Source organism: Manacus vitellinus, unplaced genomic scaffold (assembly GCF_001715985.3).
Source record: "Manacus vitellinus isolate BGI_N305 unplaced genomic scaffold, ASM171598v3 scaffold_19_pilon, whole genome shotgun sequence".
In the NCBI taxonomy this organism is placed as follows: Eukaryota; Metazoa; Chordata; class Aves; order Passeriformes; family Pipridae; genus Manacus; species Manacus vitellinus.
Genome location: NW_021939395.1, coordinates 4,919,656 through 4,938,849, shown reverse-complemented (window position 1 = coordinate 4,938,849; position 19,194 = coordinate 4,919,656). Strand labels below are relative to the sequence as shown.

At 40.1% G+C, this 19,194-nt stretch overlaps 1 protein-coding gene across 1 annotated transcript in view; it reads right to left on the bottom strand.

Annotated features, from left to right (window-relative positions):
* AFF2 (AF4/FMR2 family member 2) overlaps positions 1 to 19,194 on the bottom strand; it is a 249,579-nt gene that overhangs the window by 118,287 nt on the left and 112,098 nt on the right. Inside the window, exons 4-6 of the mRNA XM_018070753.1 lie at positions 16,204 to 16,290; positions 13,583 to 13,619; positions 13,281 to 13,332 (exon numbers count right to left, since the gene is read on the bottom strand). Coding sequence (XP_017926242.1) covers positions 13,281 to 13,332; positions 13,583 to 13,619; positions 16,204 to 16,290 — 176 coding nt within the window. The remainder of the gene's footprint in view (positions 1 to 13,280; positions 13,333 to 13,582; positions 13,620 to 16,203; positions 16,291 to 19,194) is intronic.

Here is a 19,194-nt window from a genome sequence, read left to right as displayed (position 1 = left end):
GCTCAGCTGAGCATCCCCCCCACACAGCACTGCCCCCACCCGCTCCCGAGGCCATCATGGGACATGGGGACACACCAGCTCTGGCCTGGGAAACTAGTGCAGGGTGACACCACAGCTGTTCCCACGGCTCTCATCCTCACTTTGGAACATCACCCCAGCCTCAGAGGCTCAGCCACAGGCTTTAGGGATAAGTTTGCGCACGGCTTTCAGGAGGAGCAGGGATACAAAAATTCACTGCAAGCTTACATTTTACTCGAGTATTTACGCAAAGCATGTGTTCAAAGTTAAAAAGCTCTCCACTTCTGTAATTCAAAACATTGTGGTAGCTTGGGACACTATTAATGCTGCATTTGTACAGATATCGACTGCCTGAAACAACGGCCACTTGAAGCGTTTCGCTCACGGTGAAAATATCTAAGGGGAAGGGTGGGAGTTATGTGCTATGTGACTTCAAAGAGCAAAATAAGCCATTTTTTTTAAAGAGAACTACTTAAATCATCAAAGTTTTTAAGAGGGCTATCTAGGCCCTGGAACTGGATCTTGCTCTTTTTTCTGCAGATGACATTCCAACAGTCTTGTTTATTGTCAAATGGCTCCATGGTGCTAATTTGCAATGGTATGTTACCAGAAAACAGTAAATGCCCAGAAGCACCTGATAAATGTGGTTCTTGAGAAAGAGTTTCATGGCCTTCAGATGAATGAACTTACTCTGGTAAGTTCACTGAGATGACTTTTATGACTAAGTGTACTGAGATCCTGCTCCAGTGTTAATTCATCCAGTTTATCCAGCAACACAATAAGGCCACTACCATTCATACTTGTAGTAGATTTAGCTTTTGGGTGTCATACAAAAGAATACCCACTCAATTTCAAAAATTTCAGCTTTAACTGCTAATTTCAGTCAGAATATCCCACAAAGATGCCCTTTGTCACCCCCCATACCAAACAGAGTTTTGCTGTTCCTTTTTAAATGGCCTGCAGGAACTCATTCCTAAAGGAACTCGCCACTGAAGTCCTAACCTGGTCAGGCATGAGATAATATGCACATGAGGTTACAACCAAGAGCTGGCAACACAGCACACTTGAGTCTAACCTCCACCTCTCCTTCTTCCTCAGCAGGAAATTTTGTTTCAGCACAATTGAAGATTTTCCCGACAAAACCTCACCAGGTTTTCCACAAGTGCATGTCTGTCAGCGCCAAAACACATCGGCACCATCTGGACTGACACGAGTGCACTTGGGAACTGCTGGAGTACCCTGAAGGATGTCCTGGGCAGGCACAGTAAATCCCAGTGCACAGTAAATTAAGAAAATGTGCACATTTCTGCACGGGAAACATGACAAATCTGTGACAAACGCATTGAATTCTGCTCACAAACTTCATGGGACTTGGTGTTCACAAGCACTGAACAATCTGCAGTCTAACACCTTGAATGTTTAATACTGCATCCCTGCTTCATTCTGCTTTCACTTTCCAAAACCCACTGAAATCAACTGTGGTTTGAAGGATACTAAGTCTAAACATGTTTTTTTTTTCCCCTGAGTACAAGCTCTGAAGCTGTAAATTATTAATATTAATAATGGGGAAAATCTGTCATGTATAAACAATATAAACAAACAGTAACAACCACTTAAATTTGTTAATCTGAGAATTTCTTTTCTCTGATTCTCTTTCACAAACAAAATATTTTTTTCATCAGGCAGTATTCATTATACTCATCCTTGGTGTAGTTACAAGGCAAAAAATGTGGATTATTGATGAAATAGATCATAATGACTCTTTCCAAGCCATTATCATTTATCATTTAAATGTGTATTCAATGAGCTTTAATCTGCAAATTTGTCACGATTGGGAGCCATTATGATTTAACAGATTCATTGTGTTTGCTTTATTCTTTTTTTGTAATACAAAGCATGCTCTGCAGGCTATGCATGAAGTCATTTCACCTGTCTGAATGGACTTCTAAAAAACTTACTACAGATGAACAGCAGCTGCTTATTAAGGCCCTCAGTCCCTAACAACACAACATTGCTGAAACACCATTTCCTTATACTAATAAACGAGTCCTGCAAAATCTTCATAACCAGGTATATTGCTCTTTCCTCTGAAAAGTCTCAATCTCCCATTACTTCCTAAGAACAGCACCTCGAACAGTCATATCCGAGATTTCAACCATATAAATTTTCTCTGATCTCCTAAATATGTACTTTTTCTACTGGCTGAGACAAAGCAAACAAAATCAATGAATGCTCTCTCATTAGTATTAATCAGCCTTAACTGTGTACCAAGCAGCCAACCAACCTCAGTCCTTGTGTCGTGTTTTTTTTTTTAATTCACAAGAGTCAATTAATGATAAGAACAGTGGGTAAGACTTTGGCTAAAGCAAAAGAGCATAGGAAGTTCTGTACTTTGGAGAGGGGAGGTGATATTGGATTTTTACCTCAGTGTTTGCATAGCTGCACAAGTTACAAACTGCAAGAAATGTCAGCAATTGGAAATACATGAGCTCTTACTGGGTTTTGGCTATGGCAGATTAATTCCATATCCAGTTTGTATATAATTCACTTAACACCTTTTCTTACTCAAGTTTTGCAATTTCCTGAACAAAATCCCTCTGAGAGTGAGCTGCACTCTCTGAGCAAACTCCCCTTGTAGCCACCAGGAGCATTGCTGTTTACCTTTAAAGAAGACATGATGGGTAAATGCAGAAACGCTTATCAACCTAGAATTCAGATCACCCTCCGGTTGTGATGCCTCATTCCTTCTGGACATCATCCATGAACACTGTATGGTGGGAAGGCTCCTCAGCCAGGCACGAGGCCAGATGCCAAGAAGGGATCAGAAGTATTCCCACGCAGCACCGTTCACCTCACGCCTTTTCCATTCGCAGCAGGCGGCTCTGAACTGGCTCAGGCTGCTGACAAGGGGGTAAGTGATACGCACGTGATTGACAGCTGTGCCAAGATTAGTTGCAAACTGTGGCCTCCAAAACATCTGTAAGACACTGTGCCCCTCCTGTGAGAGCAGCCTTGGTGCCTCACCAAGGCACCACAGGGCTGGGAGCAAGGAGGCTCTGCCTGCCGGGGGAGGTGGGCTCCAATCGCCCCTCAGGCCATGCCTGCAGGCTGCTAAAAGGAGTGACAGTGCTGAAGGCATTCCTCATTATCCATCACAATACTGTAATTCCACAAAAAGTTAGTGGATAGCTTTAGTAGGACTGGGTGACACCCGCTGCACTCTGCCCAAGTGAGGTGCATGTGGGCACTTTCATTCCACCCTCAAGCATTTTTTGCCCCAAGCTAATGAATTATTCACAGATTTTCTGAGGGCAGCTGACTTTTGCCTTAAACACAAGTATTTTCAAGTATTAAAAGATATGCATCAAAAAAAAAAAAAAGGAATCATCTATTGGGCTTAACACAAAATAATCTCACATAAAAAGTATTTTTTAACAGCACATATCTACTTTATGGCACTGGTCTCTTAACTTCATGCTTATGAGTTAGGGAAACAGCCCCTTGGTGGATTACTTTTCATAGTTTGCTCAGTAATGTGTTTACAAAGCCATTGTTGCAACAAGATGCTTATATATTTTGATATACAGTCTGCACTACAACACTACATCTTCAGAGATTTCATGCTTATTTCAAAAACCTATTTAAATGGTTCTTTACCTTCTCTCTCAGCAAAACACAGCTTTATTGCCAGATACTCCAGGGCTCCATAGTCCAGTCTGACAGTAATTAAGGCAGAATTAGTGGTGTTTTGCAGGAAATGGTAACAGTGGCAAGTGTTCATCAGGATGGGCTGAATTCATCTCTGACAGCAACTCCTCTGAAATAACTAACTTACTCTAGGAATTAAGTCAACACTTGAAATTTTAAATAATGGCCTCTATTTTTAACTGTCTGACATTACTGAAGCACATAACTCAGAGCCTGAGAAATGTTAAATGGATTTTATTTTCCTTTGTTAGTAAACTGCTCATCCACTCACTCGCTTTCTAGTGTCTATCAACAGTCTACTCCAGAAACCGGTGTTTTGTTAAGACCACACAATGCATCATTTCAATGCAACCTGCCCCTGATAATGGACACTGTTAGTGATAAATATTATCTCTAAGCAATGCAACGAATGATACAAAACACATCATGCAAAATTTTGTGTTTGTGAACATCCATAATGTTTCCTCTGCCTCTGTAATTCTACACTACACCAATACACAACAAATCCAATACTTGGGTAGTAGAGTCTAAAGAAAACTAAAGGTGGTTTTCTTTTTTTCTGTGCACGCCTTCTACTTGAACTCAGACTCCAAACACAGTTTTGGGATTTTGCAATTAGTTTAGACACTAAGCTTTGGCAAAACTCTCTCTTCCAAAAATTTAATGTCATCTACCAAAAGCTGTTAAACTTTCATCTAGCTATATATAGTACTTACAATCTAATCTGATTCTGCAGCAGTTATCTAACTGTACAGAGCACCTAATCCAATTCAACACTATCTATTTGTCCATTAAGACACATCCTTTTTCTGATATGTAAAATCTACATTTTTATGTGGAGTTTTTTTTTTTTTTTTTTTTTTTTTTTTTTTTTTTTTTTGTTTTGTTTTGTTTTTTTTTGGGTAGAAGACAGCAATCCTTACAGGGACTCTAGAAAGATGGACTACTGGCTGCTAGGAGGCAGCATTCCCCTGTGTGCTAAGGGCTGTTTCTGGTCCTTGATGCCTTGGGAAAGGTGAGCACGGCTCTCAGAGCATCATCAAGGATGGGGAAAACCACAGGTTTACATGAGACTGTGTTGTGACCTGATCTTCAAGGTTATTTGATTTTGGGATGAGGGAGATTCCTGGATAAAGCAGAAAGGAGCAGAAAATCCTTTAGGTGACCCTCAGAACCTTCTCCCTTCAGGTTACAACTAAATTCTGCTCTCCATGGGGAAAAAAACAACTTAACCTCCTTTAGCAGTGAAGGACTTGCACTATTATCTCCCTCTGACTGTTGCATTGATTAGATTGGAAAATGAGTAACTTTTATCACACTTGATCTGGAATAGCACTATCTAGCTTATGTTTATCCCTTTACATCTACAGAACAGATAATTGCATGGATCCTAGGAGTCAGACGAGACACTGTGATGTCTCTTTTGATCCCTGGTGTCAGGTTAAAGGAGAAAAAAAACATAAAGTTAACCTGTGATTTAACACTGGCCACTGTCTGGCTCCCGCTGCCAGTCTGGTCTAGGGGGTTCAGGCCTTTGTGAGTTGTGTGTCTGGCTCCCTTCTCACCTGTGCTGGATACAGCAGCATGAGCTCTGAATTGCAACAGATTTAAAAAAAAAAAAAAAAAAAAGACAATTTTTGGGGGGATTTTTGCTTGTTTGTTTGTTTTCGGCTTTTCTTGCTTTCATTTCTCTCTTCCTTATTTTTTTTTAGTACAGGGAAAGGGAGATTATTTCAATTAAGAGCCTGTCACTGACATCTGTAAGCAACCTTTCTTCTGTTCAGTGCAGCAGTTGCAGTTTTAAGTTTCTCTCTGCTTCTGTCAGGATCTAATTTTCAAGGCCTCGTTGCCATGGCAGCAAGTTGGAATTTTAATCCAGTACTAAAGGTCAAGACAGGTCACCAGTTTCAGTTCCTCTTCAATCTCCCCATAAAGAGTCACAAAAAGAAGCTGAGATAAAGGTCTGACCTAACAAAAAATTCCAGTCTAGCACACAGCCAGACTTGAAGCTCTGTGATTTGTATAGGCTTTCGAATTTGTCTGGAACTATTGAAATTCATGCTAAATCAAACATGGGCAGTATTGATTTGCATTCCTCTCTCTGCAGAAAAGCACATATATGTCCTTAAAACACAGTTACGTGCATGCAATTTAGCAGGGACACCCAAAAAGCAAATACTTAGTGGAGTCTAACAGGTAAATAGATGTGAAAGCAACCTCTCATTATTGCATCTGCAAACTCAGATGAGCCTGACAGCTGCACTTAAGTCTTTCTTGACAGTATGATGTAGATGAGCCAACATCTTTCTTTCAAAAGCTGTAAAGATCTTTTTGTGAAGCATTTTGACTAAACAAGGCTTTCCAGTAAGGGACAATTTCCTGAAAGCTGAACCACCTTCAGATTTTGTTTACTATTTTTATCTTGAAGGGTAAACAGCTCCCGCGGAAATTAGAAAACAATCAGTTATTTGCCAGTTTTCTAGGCCCCCTCCTGTGTTTCCATAACATGGATATTAATTAAACAATTGGTTTGCACCTACTGGAGTAAGGCTACAGACATCACCCCCCTCCTCCAGGGCTACATAATTTTTTTGGAAAGCTGCAGTTACAGCATTAGGAATGTCTCAAACCACATTTTTCTGAGATGCATGGACATAACCGAGGGAAGCAGCTCTTCCTCCAGGAATTTAGAGCAGTAATTAGCCCAGCAGTGGGGAGTATTTTCCTTTTTCACCGTTTTGGAGGATGTACTTGTAAGGTACAGCTATTCTGAATCTCTGGCTCCAAGGGCTCTCCAAGACAGAGGATAATGCAGTGACCGTGGCCTAGCCCCGTGGGGTGTTGTGAGAACTTCACTTCATAAAAAATAAGCCCTCTGGCCAGAAAATTGATAGGCTTTGGAGCCCTGCTGAGCCCTCTGCCCAAAGGATAATGGTAGCAATATAAGTTCCTCTGGATAGAGAGTGTAAAACTGAGAAAAATGTGGTGGATTATTGGGGTTGTCAGAGGGATTCAGAGGAAAGATGCCAAGGATTAAGTTGGGATATTAGGAAAAGTGGCTGCTAGTCTTACCTAGGGTACTTAGGACACAAATTGGGAGTTTCTAGCCCACTCTGGTATTATGAATGCCAAGCTTCCTGGCAAAATTCATTCTTCTCTCAAGCTTATCACCCAGTTCCGATTACGGCTATTTTGCAGCATGGTGCAGATGAATCTGGGTGACAATTTTCTCTGTCTCAGGCTACTAAAGTCCACAAAGCCAGTAAGTCATGACAGGAAGAACGAAAGGGACTGGAACAAAGAGCACTAGGAAGAAAAAGCCAGAGAGAGAAATGGCTTGGCTCTGGACAGGTCAGAGTTAAAGGGAGCAGGGTGAGGTCCACGTTATGGTGGCCAGAAAGCCAAGCAAGAAGTTCTCTCATATGTATTTTATCAGCAAGTGTGCAGGTCACCAAAAAAAATGGGTAGGAGAGGTACTGAGTGTGGCTTCCTCTGCTCTATCCTGATTAAGTTTTCAGTTTTACTGAGGAGATTTGTTTTTCAAAGTGAATGTTTGAAGCCGCACTGAAGTTCGGAAGTGATTCCATCCCACAGAAATGTAAATTGGGAGGTCGGTTTGAGACTGGCCTCAAGCCATAAAGGCACAACATATGCTGCTGCCTGTGAAAAAGCTCTTTAAATACAAGGAAACCTGTGGCAGATTTGCAGGCTAACCAGTTTCCAAAATGGGAACTGATATGTAGCGGACAGGGAAATACATCAGGGATCCAACCATGTTACCTGTGTGTCATTTACCCCTCTCTATTAATGCTGACACTTCAGTGGTTGCAGTTCAGTGATTGCATGCACTTGGCAGTGATGCAGTAGTGCATCTTCCTTGAGAACAAAGTGTTTCAGCTGCAACTCATTAGTGAGGGCAAATAAATGTTGAATTTTTAATGGGGGGTTATTCAGTATCGGAGGAATCTCAAATGGTTCAGTGCTCACTTGAGTTGCAGTCAGCAATGCTGGCAAGAATGCAGTTGGTTGGCTTGTTTTAGTCTTAAAGACAGTAAGACTCTCATAGGCGAGAAAAATTATTCACTGTCAATCAGCAAAATATCATAGAATTAATTTAGTTCTGTTCCACAATCTTTTAAACTGATTTATAAACATGTCAGGAGAAAGAGATCATGGAAAAGAATGTATTAGGAAATAACTTTATTTTGACAGGGAGGTTAAACCGTATGTGAGCAGCTGGATAATGAAAACAAATTAAAAGTCTAATTTAGAAATTATTTTGAATAATGGGCTTATCTTCAAATATACAGGGTTGCTAATGACAGCACTGGTGTTTAATGTATTTCACATCAGCTGAAATATTTTGCAAGTTTGCTTCTATAGGCAACTGTCCACAGGAAATACTTGTATATTTTATTCCAAATTACTTCTTAGTTTGCTCAAAAGGCAAAGCCTGCAGCAGTGAGAAACAGAAAACCACAATCCTGACTATCACTGCTCCAAACCCAAGAACTTATGAGGCCAAAGGATGCAAAGCAAACTTCTAACTTACAAAACAAAACAGTAAATATGAAAGATGAATGACACCTTCTCAAAAGAGACCCTTCCATTTTCACTTGCTATTTGTCCCTTTAATACGGTGCACTGGAGCTCTCTAAAGATTAATGGAGTTCCAATTACATGCCACTGTTGTTTCACTTATCATAATTTGTACATGGCAGTGCGAGGCCCTTGTATTCATGACTTTCCCAGTTTACCCAGAGGGAATATCTTTGGAACTTCCTACTTCTAACAAACAGGCATTACTTAGTCTAACGATTAAAGCTTGCCACGCTCGCTGAGTGAACGTGAGCTCTGACAGAAAGCAGAGTATCAACACTGCGGGATCAATGGACACTCCCACGCTGTAATATGGTTAATTAGTAATACTAAGACTGCAGATTCTCCAGTGTGTTATACCTGGGCTGCACTGTGACTGGAACACAGATACAGAGTCGATACATAAATAGAAACATTCTTCCTATTCCAGTTGGAGATGAATTTTACATTTTAATTCACGGTATGTTTTTGGAAACGATGCATGAACATTGAATGAATCCAGTTTGTAGTTTTGTTGTTTTTTTTTTTAACTGATTCCTTTCAAGGTTAAAAATTCATCAGTGCTTCTTGATTTGAATGTTCTGAATAGTTTTGAATAACAACATTACTTGTTGTTGCAATATCCAATATACAATCCTTGGTGTAAAATCCTCTTGATGTCTGATTACTCTTCATAAGGACCTCATGCTGATTCATTTCAAACTGTGAATTACCTTTAATTCATAGCTTGAACATGCTGCCAAATTTTGTTTTCTATATGCCCAGGTGGCTGTCCCTGACACAGTGGAGAACTTCCAAAAAGCCATTAGATACTTATGAAAAGTAGTTAGATGTCAGAAGCACATTTCCATTTTCAAACATGCTTCCATGAAGTGTTATGATAATATTTGGGATTGCAAAAGTGCTGGTATTTATTTGAATTTTTTTAGAATTTTTTTTAGAACCGTGAAGTGAAATCCTGGCCCAACCAAAAACAGTGCTGAACCCCTTTAGAAAAATCCTTGCTGAAATATGACAAAAAGATTTTCAGCTGCTTGTTTTGGTTTTGAGCTCCCTTTATTTAGCTGTTCTCTAGTCCCCACACCGGTTGTGTATCATTAAGTATGATGGATAACAAAAACTCTATAAAGATAAAATGAGTCGGTTTTGTCTGATCCATAAAAATTTGCTGCTCTAAGTTTTTAATGGTTTCCGGTAGTTCACTGAGCCCATGAGAAGGGCCTTTTAATACTGTATTAATACAGTAAGTATAGGAAGTAATTTTATGACAGGGGAAGAATACCATTATGATTACATTCTTCTTTTTAGCTAGGCTTTTATGGAAACTACCCAAGACTACTCTGCAGTATGATTTCGAAACACAGGATGTGCTTGATTAAAAAGGTTCTGGGTGGTTTCCAACTGGACACAGGCCAAATGCTAACAACCAAAACAGAACAAAAGAACTGGATGTTTGAGGATGACATACTTGCAACGGTAATTATATAACAGAAACCCAAGTCATGAGCTGAGTTCGTGCCCTCAAATTCATGGAAGTTGACAGAAAATCCTTTGCAGTGCAATTGGTTGCACCTTATCTGTTCCTGCTTACTGTGCTTCACAATAAACTAATCAGAGCAGACTGGCTGAAAACTGACCACACAAACACCCAGCAGAGATTTACAGTGAGTCTGAAATTAAAAAAAGGGAAGCCAAGTGCTGCAGATTTACATAGCCTGATTTCAGCTTATAAAAACTCACCACGATATACACACATGGATGCACATTTTCATTTTCAAAAGTTTTTGACTAGAAATTAGGATCTGAGGTGAGTTATATGTACACATACTCATGTACAATACTGGTGCAGAATTTAGACACAATCCCAACTACTCCACCTTCTATTTTACCTGCTGCAGAGCACTGGGGATTGGGTTTTTCCAGCATGTGGATGTAACAAAGTACATTGAAATATTATAAAAAGGGTGAAATTTGTATTTCGGAAAGCTTTACTTAGACAAGAAGTCATGCATCTTGCATCATCCTACAAAAGCAGCATGTTGGTCAATTAATCTACCTTGCAGTATATTCACCCCATTCTTCCCCCTAGAAGTTGCATCTGAAAGGTTATCTTCCAAAGATCATACATCCCTTTGGTCTGGTCTTCCATCATGCCAACGTTCTTACACCTGACTTCTGTAATGACACACAGGCAGCTTGCCTTCTGGAGCAGAATGCAGCATCATGAAGGTAAAGTACCTTTGTTCTGCATTCACTCAGCTAGTCATGGTATCACTCAGTGATATGGTGAATGCAAGCACATTCCTACCAACTCCTATGGATTTCTAACAAAGCCAGTGGAATCTACAGGACTGTCACTAGGACCAATGCAAGTGGAAAAGGTAAGTTTCACTTGAATTGCCGGTGAACTTAAAGTAAGCTGGGGAACAGTTAGAAACATATCCAGGTTAAAAGGACTCTGAAAAAGCATACAGATCAATGAAGCCAAATTCAGTCAGATCTGATCAAACTGAAATACAGATAACAGACCCCACTGACAAAATACATGAGGAATTGGTGGGGGATACAGTTTTGAAGTCAGTGACATCGTGCTGTGTGCCTGACAGTGTAGCAACAGACGTAACCGGGGATAAGTTGGACTGTAATTTCACTCGTATGCTTCAATATCCCTGAAACCTATCAATGGTCAAAAGATTAAACCCTTCTTAATACAACTGCGGTCTGATAAATACTGTATTATTAAAATACACAATGACTCAGACTCTATCCATCAGAGTTTGTTTGGATCACACTATCCAGCTCTCCTTGGTACCATTATGTCTTTCTGCCCCACTCTCCTCTTTAATTTCATTATGTCCTCAAGTCCTGTAATTCCCTGTGAAAGTGGTGGTAACTGCACACGCAGAGCTAAGAAACAAATTGGCCTCGTAATACCAAGTCTCACAGTGGACTGCCTTCTAACCTCCCAAAGCCCTATGGAAATTCTTAGAAGCTGCCTTAACAATTTTTCTGCAGTAAAAGAGAAAAAGTGATAGTAATGGGTTAGCTGATCTTCATTTGGAAGCTAAAAATAAAAGTAGCTTTATTGCAGCTCTGATCTCTCATGTGTAAAATCTATCACCTACCATAAGAAGGCAGTTCATTGCAGCAGAAATCTGATTGATAGTACTGGAACTTTAGATCAAGCAGCAGAACAGAGAGCAACTGGTTCATAAAATGTACTCAGTGTCTTCGGGTTTTATATCAGGCTTCCTATAGAGAGCTTTGGTCCCATTAAATGCACTATATACCACTGAGCTCTGAAGCACTGTTCTTTTGAAATTCAGCTTATAACTATAAACCATGATTGACAAGTATATTACTGTTGGTTACAAACTATTGAAATATCGTATTTTATGGTACACTCACGAAAATATTTTTCACAGTGGAATCCAAATACACTTGCTTCAGGAGAAAAATAATTTTAAGATGTAATAATATTTTTTTTTACTTTCTTTTTTTTTTGCTATGGAATATGCTTGATGTTAGATTTGTATCACTTAAATGTTCTGAAACATGAATGTACCCATTCTGTTCTGTTACCAAGAACAGTGGGTACTGTTGGCTAAATTCTTTACAAAAAACCAAGCCATTACTGGAAACCAAATAACAAAGGGCAAAAATTAATTTGTTACTAAAGTTAATAAATAAATACTATTCGCAGAAATTAACCTATATATCATTAGCATTCCCATCCAATCCTCATTTAATCTGAAAAACCGATATTTAATTTTAAAATTGAGTTATTCGTTCAGCCATGATTTTGTAAACCTTTACTCAACTAACTTCATTTGAATGAGTACTTCCATGACTTGAGTTTATGAGTAAAGAACTGGACCTTCAGAGTTTGGTGAGTAAATCAATGGATTTTGCACCCACATCTAGTCTAGTCCTGCATTTCTTACACGGTCACAGACAAATCACTGAACTCCAACAAGTCCTTTCCTGTACATAAACTTGCACTTAGAATATTTAAATTCACGTTAAAAACCTTTGTAGCTATCGTGGCACTGATTTTTTCCCCTATAGAGATTTACTTAAAATAGTGTCTTTAGTAGATAAAGGGCAACCATTAGAATAATTCTGAAGTAATTTTAAATTAAAATATTATATTTATGCAAATGTCAGTTAAGCTAGTTAAGTTCTGCATTCAGTACTTTAAAACACTTAAACACTAAAAAAACCCCAGCAGCTCTGAACTGAAATCAGACCCACACATTTTCATAAGCATAAAAAAACCCCCCTACTTTTCAAAGTTCCTATTTAATTCCCGTTTGTAAAATACTTTGAGAACCCGGGACAAAAGTAAAAAACCAGTTCAGTCTCAACTCCATGCTACATTACTGCAGCCTTACACCAGAGAAGCACCAAAGAGAAATGGGTTAACACAAGGGAGAATCAGCTCTTCCACAATTTTCAGCTGTCATATTTATAGATCATCTGTGATTTTCAGCTGTTTCAAAGTGTATGAAACTCAAGAGTAGCTTTTCAACACCAGCTAGTAGAATTATTCTGTATGATGTGTTTTACTCTCTCTCACTGTATGAATGTGAAAATTCCTGCATCATCTGTTCATTGGGTTGCATTTTCTATTGTAAGAGGCTTAGTATCTGATGAGAGAAGCATAAAAGTGATTTAATTTTGGCAAGCTGTAGAACTAAAATCAGCATTATTTCTGCTTAATAAACTCATCTTTCACACATACCTCTGTTAGCTAATGCTTAAAAAGAAGAAACAGTAATAAGCACTGAAAACATAAAACTGGTTTATGGCTAATTTTTAAGGACTACTGAGAACACCTGAACACGAGGACAAGATTATGAGCAGAGCTAGATTTTAGTTACCTTTGGAGAAATAAGCTCATTCTTTATGATAAATTTAAAATGAGATTTAAAGCTGGAAATAATAATACTTACGACTTTTGTGGCACTGACTTAGTTGCAACTTTCCCTGCTGGATCACTCCACTCTGCAAACAAAGGAAACACATTTTCAAATGTCAAAAGATTACTGTAGAATTAAAATGCACCCAAAGCTGTCAGCCCATCTAATTATACTTGGTTTCACAACATGCCACAATGCATAACATGTAATAAAAAATGGAACTGATCTGCTTTAGCACCACAGAAATTAATTTTTTAGCCTTTGTTTTAATGATGTTAAGCAGAAAAAGAAAATACCCAACCCTGACTGTTAGGACTAGGATGATAAAGACCTACTTTGTACATTGTATCCTGAGGTCAGATGTTGGGAGTCCTACAAAGAAGAACACACAAAATGTCAGCATTAGTTAAATAAGATGAAGAAGGTAAGATATATCTCGGCTTGCTGGATTAAGGGCATTGGCGTTATGCAAACGGGGAAGGAGATGGTACAGGGAAGGGATTGTGGGATTGTTAAGGCAGCACCAGTGACATTAGTTTAAAACAACATTAACTGTGGAGACAGAGCACCACTGAGGGACCCTTCACAGCTCAGGTAAGAGCTTGTCCTCAGCTGTTGTAAATCCACATCCCCCTGTTATGGAGACACCACACAGGTTTATACCCACAGCGGTCCAAGCCTTTGCCAGGCTTGGTCATGGATGTGGGTATGAGCCACTCGGGATGTACAGTTTAGAAAGCAGCACGAATGCAACTGTGCATTAAATTCAGTGCCATTGCCTTTCTGTTGTTTGATCTTGCAGCCTGGAAATACAGTAATCTTTTATTGACAGCCACTGTTTTTATTTGGGCTGTGACACACAGGATTTGATAAAGACGCAGGAAGTACATCTTCACTCAATGGAAATTGGTCCAAATCCAATGAAATCAATGGAAGCACAACAACTTTAAACCAGCAAAGAATCTGGCTTGCAACACTGAGCATGCTAATGCCAGGATTCTTGTTGGCTCATAATAACTAAGCTGCTTCCGTAATGTCACAGTCTTTTCTTGCTTAGCTTTTCTCCAGGCTTTATAGTCCACAGTGATTGTCATCAGCTTTCCTTCCAAGCAGAGTTTGATCATTTGAAATTAAGGTGTTATTTACAACCTCATCTTACAGCCAGGCACTACTTTGCTGGAAGTGTTAGTTCTGTAGGATGTTAAAGTCATTAAAGCCCTCACTGCACTTCCTCTTAGGGCATTATTAGTTCCTAATATTATATTGTGCTGTCAGTCAGTCCCTTGTGAAGTAAATAATGCCCTAAGAGTAAACATGGCACTTTAAATTTGAATGTCAAAGGGATAAATTGTTCTGATAAGTTCCGCCTCTTTTATCACACTTTTTTATATATGTTTCTCATGAGGATACCTTTTTTAATAGCCAAATTGAGAACTTCTAATAGTGCCTGTCTCTGGTTTATATGGCTGCACAATCTAGCCACAACATGTCCTAAATGTATAATTTGGCCAGCCATAATAGATTTAAAGAGATGTTCTGAAGAGACATCGTTGTATTTTTAAAAGTAAAACTAGCAAACATGGAAACATTTATGTGCTTGCCTATTTCCTGAAACGTTAGCTAAAAAAAAAAAAAAATAAAAAAAATTAATCTAATTTATATTTTGTACTGAAGTGATACGGTCAAGAATTTTAGGATCAACATTTAATGTGTCCAGAAACTAACTTTGATGTGGATCTTAAAAGTTCAAAGCCAACTTAATAGAAACAGAAAAGCAAACCAAAACTTTAGCTTCTCTGAACCTACACTTATACTGCTGCCAATGGAGACAGTGGTAGTCTGCAAGACTCAAATCAGTTTCTGTAGGACCCATCAGAAACAGAGCACTAAATTAGGAGATGGTATAAATTTAAAAAACCCCGTTTCCAGCAGGCAAAGACCTGAATTCTCACTGTATTCACGCAGTTCACCTAAAAGGGTTCAACTGACTTTCAACCAGTTTGCAATGAGGAATATACTCTTGGAGAATTATAAGCCTACAAGAAAGATGGAGAGGGACTTTTTTACAAAAACCAGTAAGAGGAAAATCACAATACAGCTCCTAAAACAGGACATGATTGCTTGAACCATAATGTCAAGGAGTACCAGTTTTATAAGATATTTTCCAAGGTCCTGCCTTTAGAAAGAAACTTTTATGTAGCTCCATGACAGAATGGCATAGATTTCCCACCCTGGGGAAGTTCTCCCCTTCCTCAAACAGCATCAGCTCACAGTTATTCAGGTCCCAGCAAGAGACAGCTCCAGCAATACCTGCCCTGGGTATGAGCTCGATCCCTAGCAGTGTTATCAGAATCACAGAAGGCAATACTGAAGTCTGGGCTAAAAGAATGTTCAAATCAGACCACTTAACAATTCACTGCATGTTGGGGGAACTACAGGTACTCTCCAGGCATGTGTTTCTGATGTGGCAAGTGTTGAGTGCGTGCCTTTAACAAGGCCAGTGCTGAGGACTGCATTGTCCAACCCTGTGTGCCCCTGGGGTGTGACACAGGCAGATGCCATCGCACTCTTCACATGTAGGGACCTTTTCAGCCTCAGTAATCTGACCATGCAGCCTAAACCTCACCCTGCAATCAATCAATGAGTGGGAACAAGTGACCACTTCAACCTTTTCATTGTTCAAATAATAATGGAGGAAAATCAAACAAAGTATATTGTACTTGACTTAGAAAGACTCCTCTAACAACAGAGACAAAGTTTGCTTTGTTTCCACTGTATCTTCTGCAGCTTTAAATAAGCAGCTCTACTAGTAACAACAGTCTGATTGGGAATTTCCAACTAAAAATAGTATTAGAAATTTTTGAAAATGGGACCAGTTACAAAAATAAACTCTCCAGTGAAGCACACTCAACAGAACAGAATGCTAATCAGGTCACTGGCAACAGCCTACTGGTACCTTGCTTGGGATAGAAAACTTGGTCTGCTCAGCCTTGCCGGGAGTGTGAATAGCAGTAAGAGGAGGAGGCCAGGAATGGGTCATCTCCTAGGGAAGAAAGAAAAAGTTTTGAAAACAAATTCATGTACATAAAGAAGAACAAGGGCTAAAGAGGATGATGTATGCTCCACTGATCCTGGAGACGCAACTGTTCAAGGAAGTGACCCCACCATCACACATCCTTCTATCACAGCTCAACACCTGAACCACCCAACATGCAGCACTTCCTCAGAACGACAGCGAGGACAGGTTGTACCCTTCAAAGTGTGACTTCAGCAGGTGGCAGCTGATTCCACCTCCACGGTCAGGCTGTCAAGGTTTATGAATAGAGCAAGGTTTTACCTGCAAAGCCCAAGCAGGAAGGGGACCCTCCTGCACAGCACTGGATGCAACCATATAGGGGTGTGTGGTAGCAAGATGCAGCCATGCGGGGGTTTAGGCAGTGCTGGTTTAGGCAGAGCTTGTAAATGCCCTTCTAATGAGTGTGTTTTATGGTAGATACTGCTACTTTCTCTCTTATCTTTGTTTTTAATTCAATAAATATCCAGAGAGGCAGTAATACTTGTCTCTGGCATTCTGTTGTATCTTTGTTTTAGTGGTTTTTCTTTGCCTACAAAGCTCAGAAAAGAATTCTTTCTTGAGGCAAGGGAGGCAAAGAGCAAAAGAGGGTCTAATCTAGGAAATTTTATGTTCAATGGCCAGAATCCTGACATCAGTAAAGTAAACTTCCCAGCTGCTGTTTCATACTGGTCAAACCCAGGGCCATTCCCAACAAACCTTATGAACAGGCAAATTTCTGTAGGTAACATGACAACCACTGCAAACGCTCCACAAATACAAATATAACATACTACGATTAATTAAAGGAAATATAACTGTTGTCAGAAGGTCAGTGTGCTGGGTGCATTTCGGCTAAAGACATGCCCTGGGTGGCTACAGCTGGCACTAATGTATAATTTACTGAAGATAAAGCCAGCAAGCTTCAGATCTTCAGTTATCTGTCCCAAAGTATGTGTCATAAAAAGGTTAGGAGAGAGAAGGGAAAACTATGCAGCACAGTCCTCAGTCAGGGGGACAGGCAGACATACAAACTTCCCCCAGCTCCTGATAGGCACTAGTGGTTTTGGCCCATCAAATTTCTACCCTCAGCAACGCTGCTACTGCAGTGAGGGCTGGCTGAGCCATGCAAGGGACACGGCCCAGGATCAACCACCAGGCAGAGAAACCCTCAACCAGCCTTGGCAGAGGCAAGAGGGCAGGGCTGGTCCAGCACCATGGACACGCACAGCGCAGCCTTGGGCAGACCCAGGGACAGGGGAGGTGCAGATGCCTGTGCTCCTGAAAGAGCTTCTGGGTTTCTGCTGTGGAAACCCAGGGCCCGTTTTCATTGCACAAAGCCCAGACTGTGGCACTGAGGAGGAAAGGAGCAGCTGGTGAACAGCTCATCCCTCCCGGTGCGAGAGGCTGCAGCAGCTCAGTGCCATGACAAGAAGTGCACTGTTCTAGTGCACTGATTGTCTGACCTCCACACAGGGGAAGGCAGAAAAAGATTTAAGCATCCGGTGAACTCTTCTGTGAGATAATATAATCCAAATCCTGCACGCTTCTGCCAAATCCTACGCCATAGATGTTGCTTTGTGGCAAATCTCTTCATAGCAAAACGATGAAACAGAGACTGCATTGCATAATTAAAAGAGGGCCAGGCAGTCCAGCTGAAGGCAGAAATTAAGCATATTCTAGAACTGCAATTACAGGCTTGACCTCAGTCTCTTCCTGGCCACAGATAAAAGGCTGTACAGAAAGCCTGGGATTCATGGGAAGGTGATGTCAGCAAACATTTCAGAATATTCACTGTCAAAATGCATCTAGTATCCACAGTGTACCCACTTGGCACATTAAAGTGTAAGCAAACCTAGTCATCTCCCTGTTAGGGGACACCTGAACATAAAATAGTGGGAAAAGGGAAAAGGAGTCTGCTATTTGAGGAAATTCAATTACAAGGTATGAAATCCTGACTCCACTCAGGTCAGAAGCAAAAGTCAGCTTCAGAGAGTTTATGACTATCCAATCTATGTGTTTACAGTGACCTTGTGAGCATCAAGGTCTATTACAAAGGTACAAGCTAGTTTCATTGAAGCATTTCACTTCAATTATCACGGCAACAAAAATTATTGGACAGAAAATTCCAGATAGGATCACACATGCAAAACAGCACAAGCATTGGTGTATAAGCAAACACTATGTGTGGAAGGAGTAAGAAAGTATACAGTTGGTTAAAGAAGCATACCTACATCTACCTACAGAGCACTGTTGACCAAAGAACCTTGAATGATGGTAGAGAAAGTTTTGAATTTACTCATCTGAAAAATGTCACAGCAGCAGCCCCACCCCAACCACCACACAGCTGCACATCCCACTCGGGCAGAGCCCTGCTGAGCTACAGAATGACACCCAAAAATGGCACTGCACAGTTGCCAGGAAAGGGTCAAACCCCCACATCCTGCAGGGGTGTGACTGTCTGCTTAGCTCACTCCTACTCTGTTCCTTAAGCACAGGCACATTACCCTGGAGAATCAGAAGAAAGGATGTCATTTGTTTAATCATCCACGTGACTTCACCATTTTTTGCTATGCCCCAATTTCTTCTGAAGGTCCCTCATCTTTAAGTACTGGCTAAGATCTATTTTGTTTAGCTTGCGAAATCTGATATATCTACCTTCTAATATGTTAAGACTACAAAGAGCCACACAGACAGCGTGTGTGTTGTGCATGTATCCATTAAGATGTGTCTGTAGCCACCTTGGTTTGTAAATATCTGGGAAAGCAGGCAGGGAATTGCATTCTTTTTTTTTTTTTCCAGGAAAAGTTAAAAAACTTTAATCAATCCAAATTTGGAAGTATTTAGAAATTCCTGGAAGTAAAAATAATAAAACCGAGCATATGAAATGCTTTA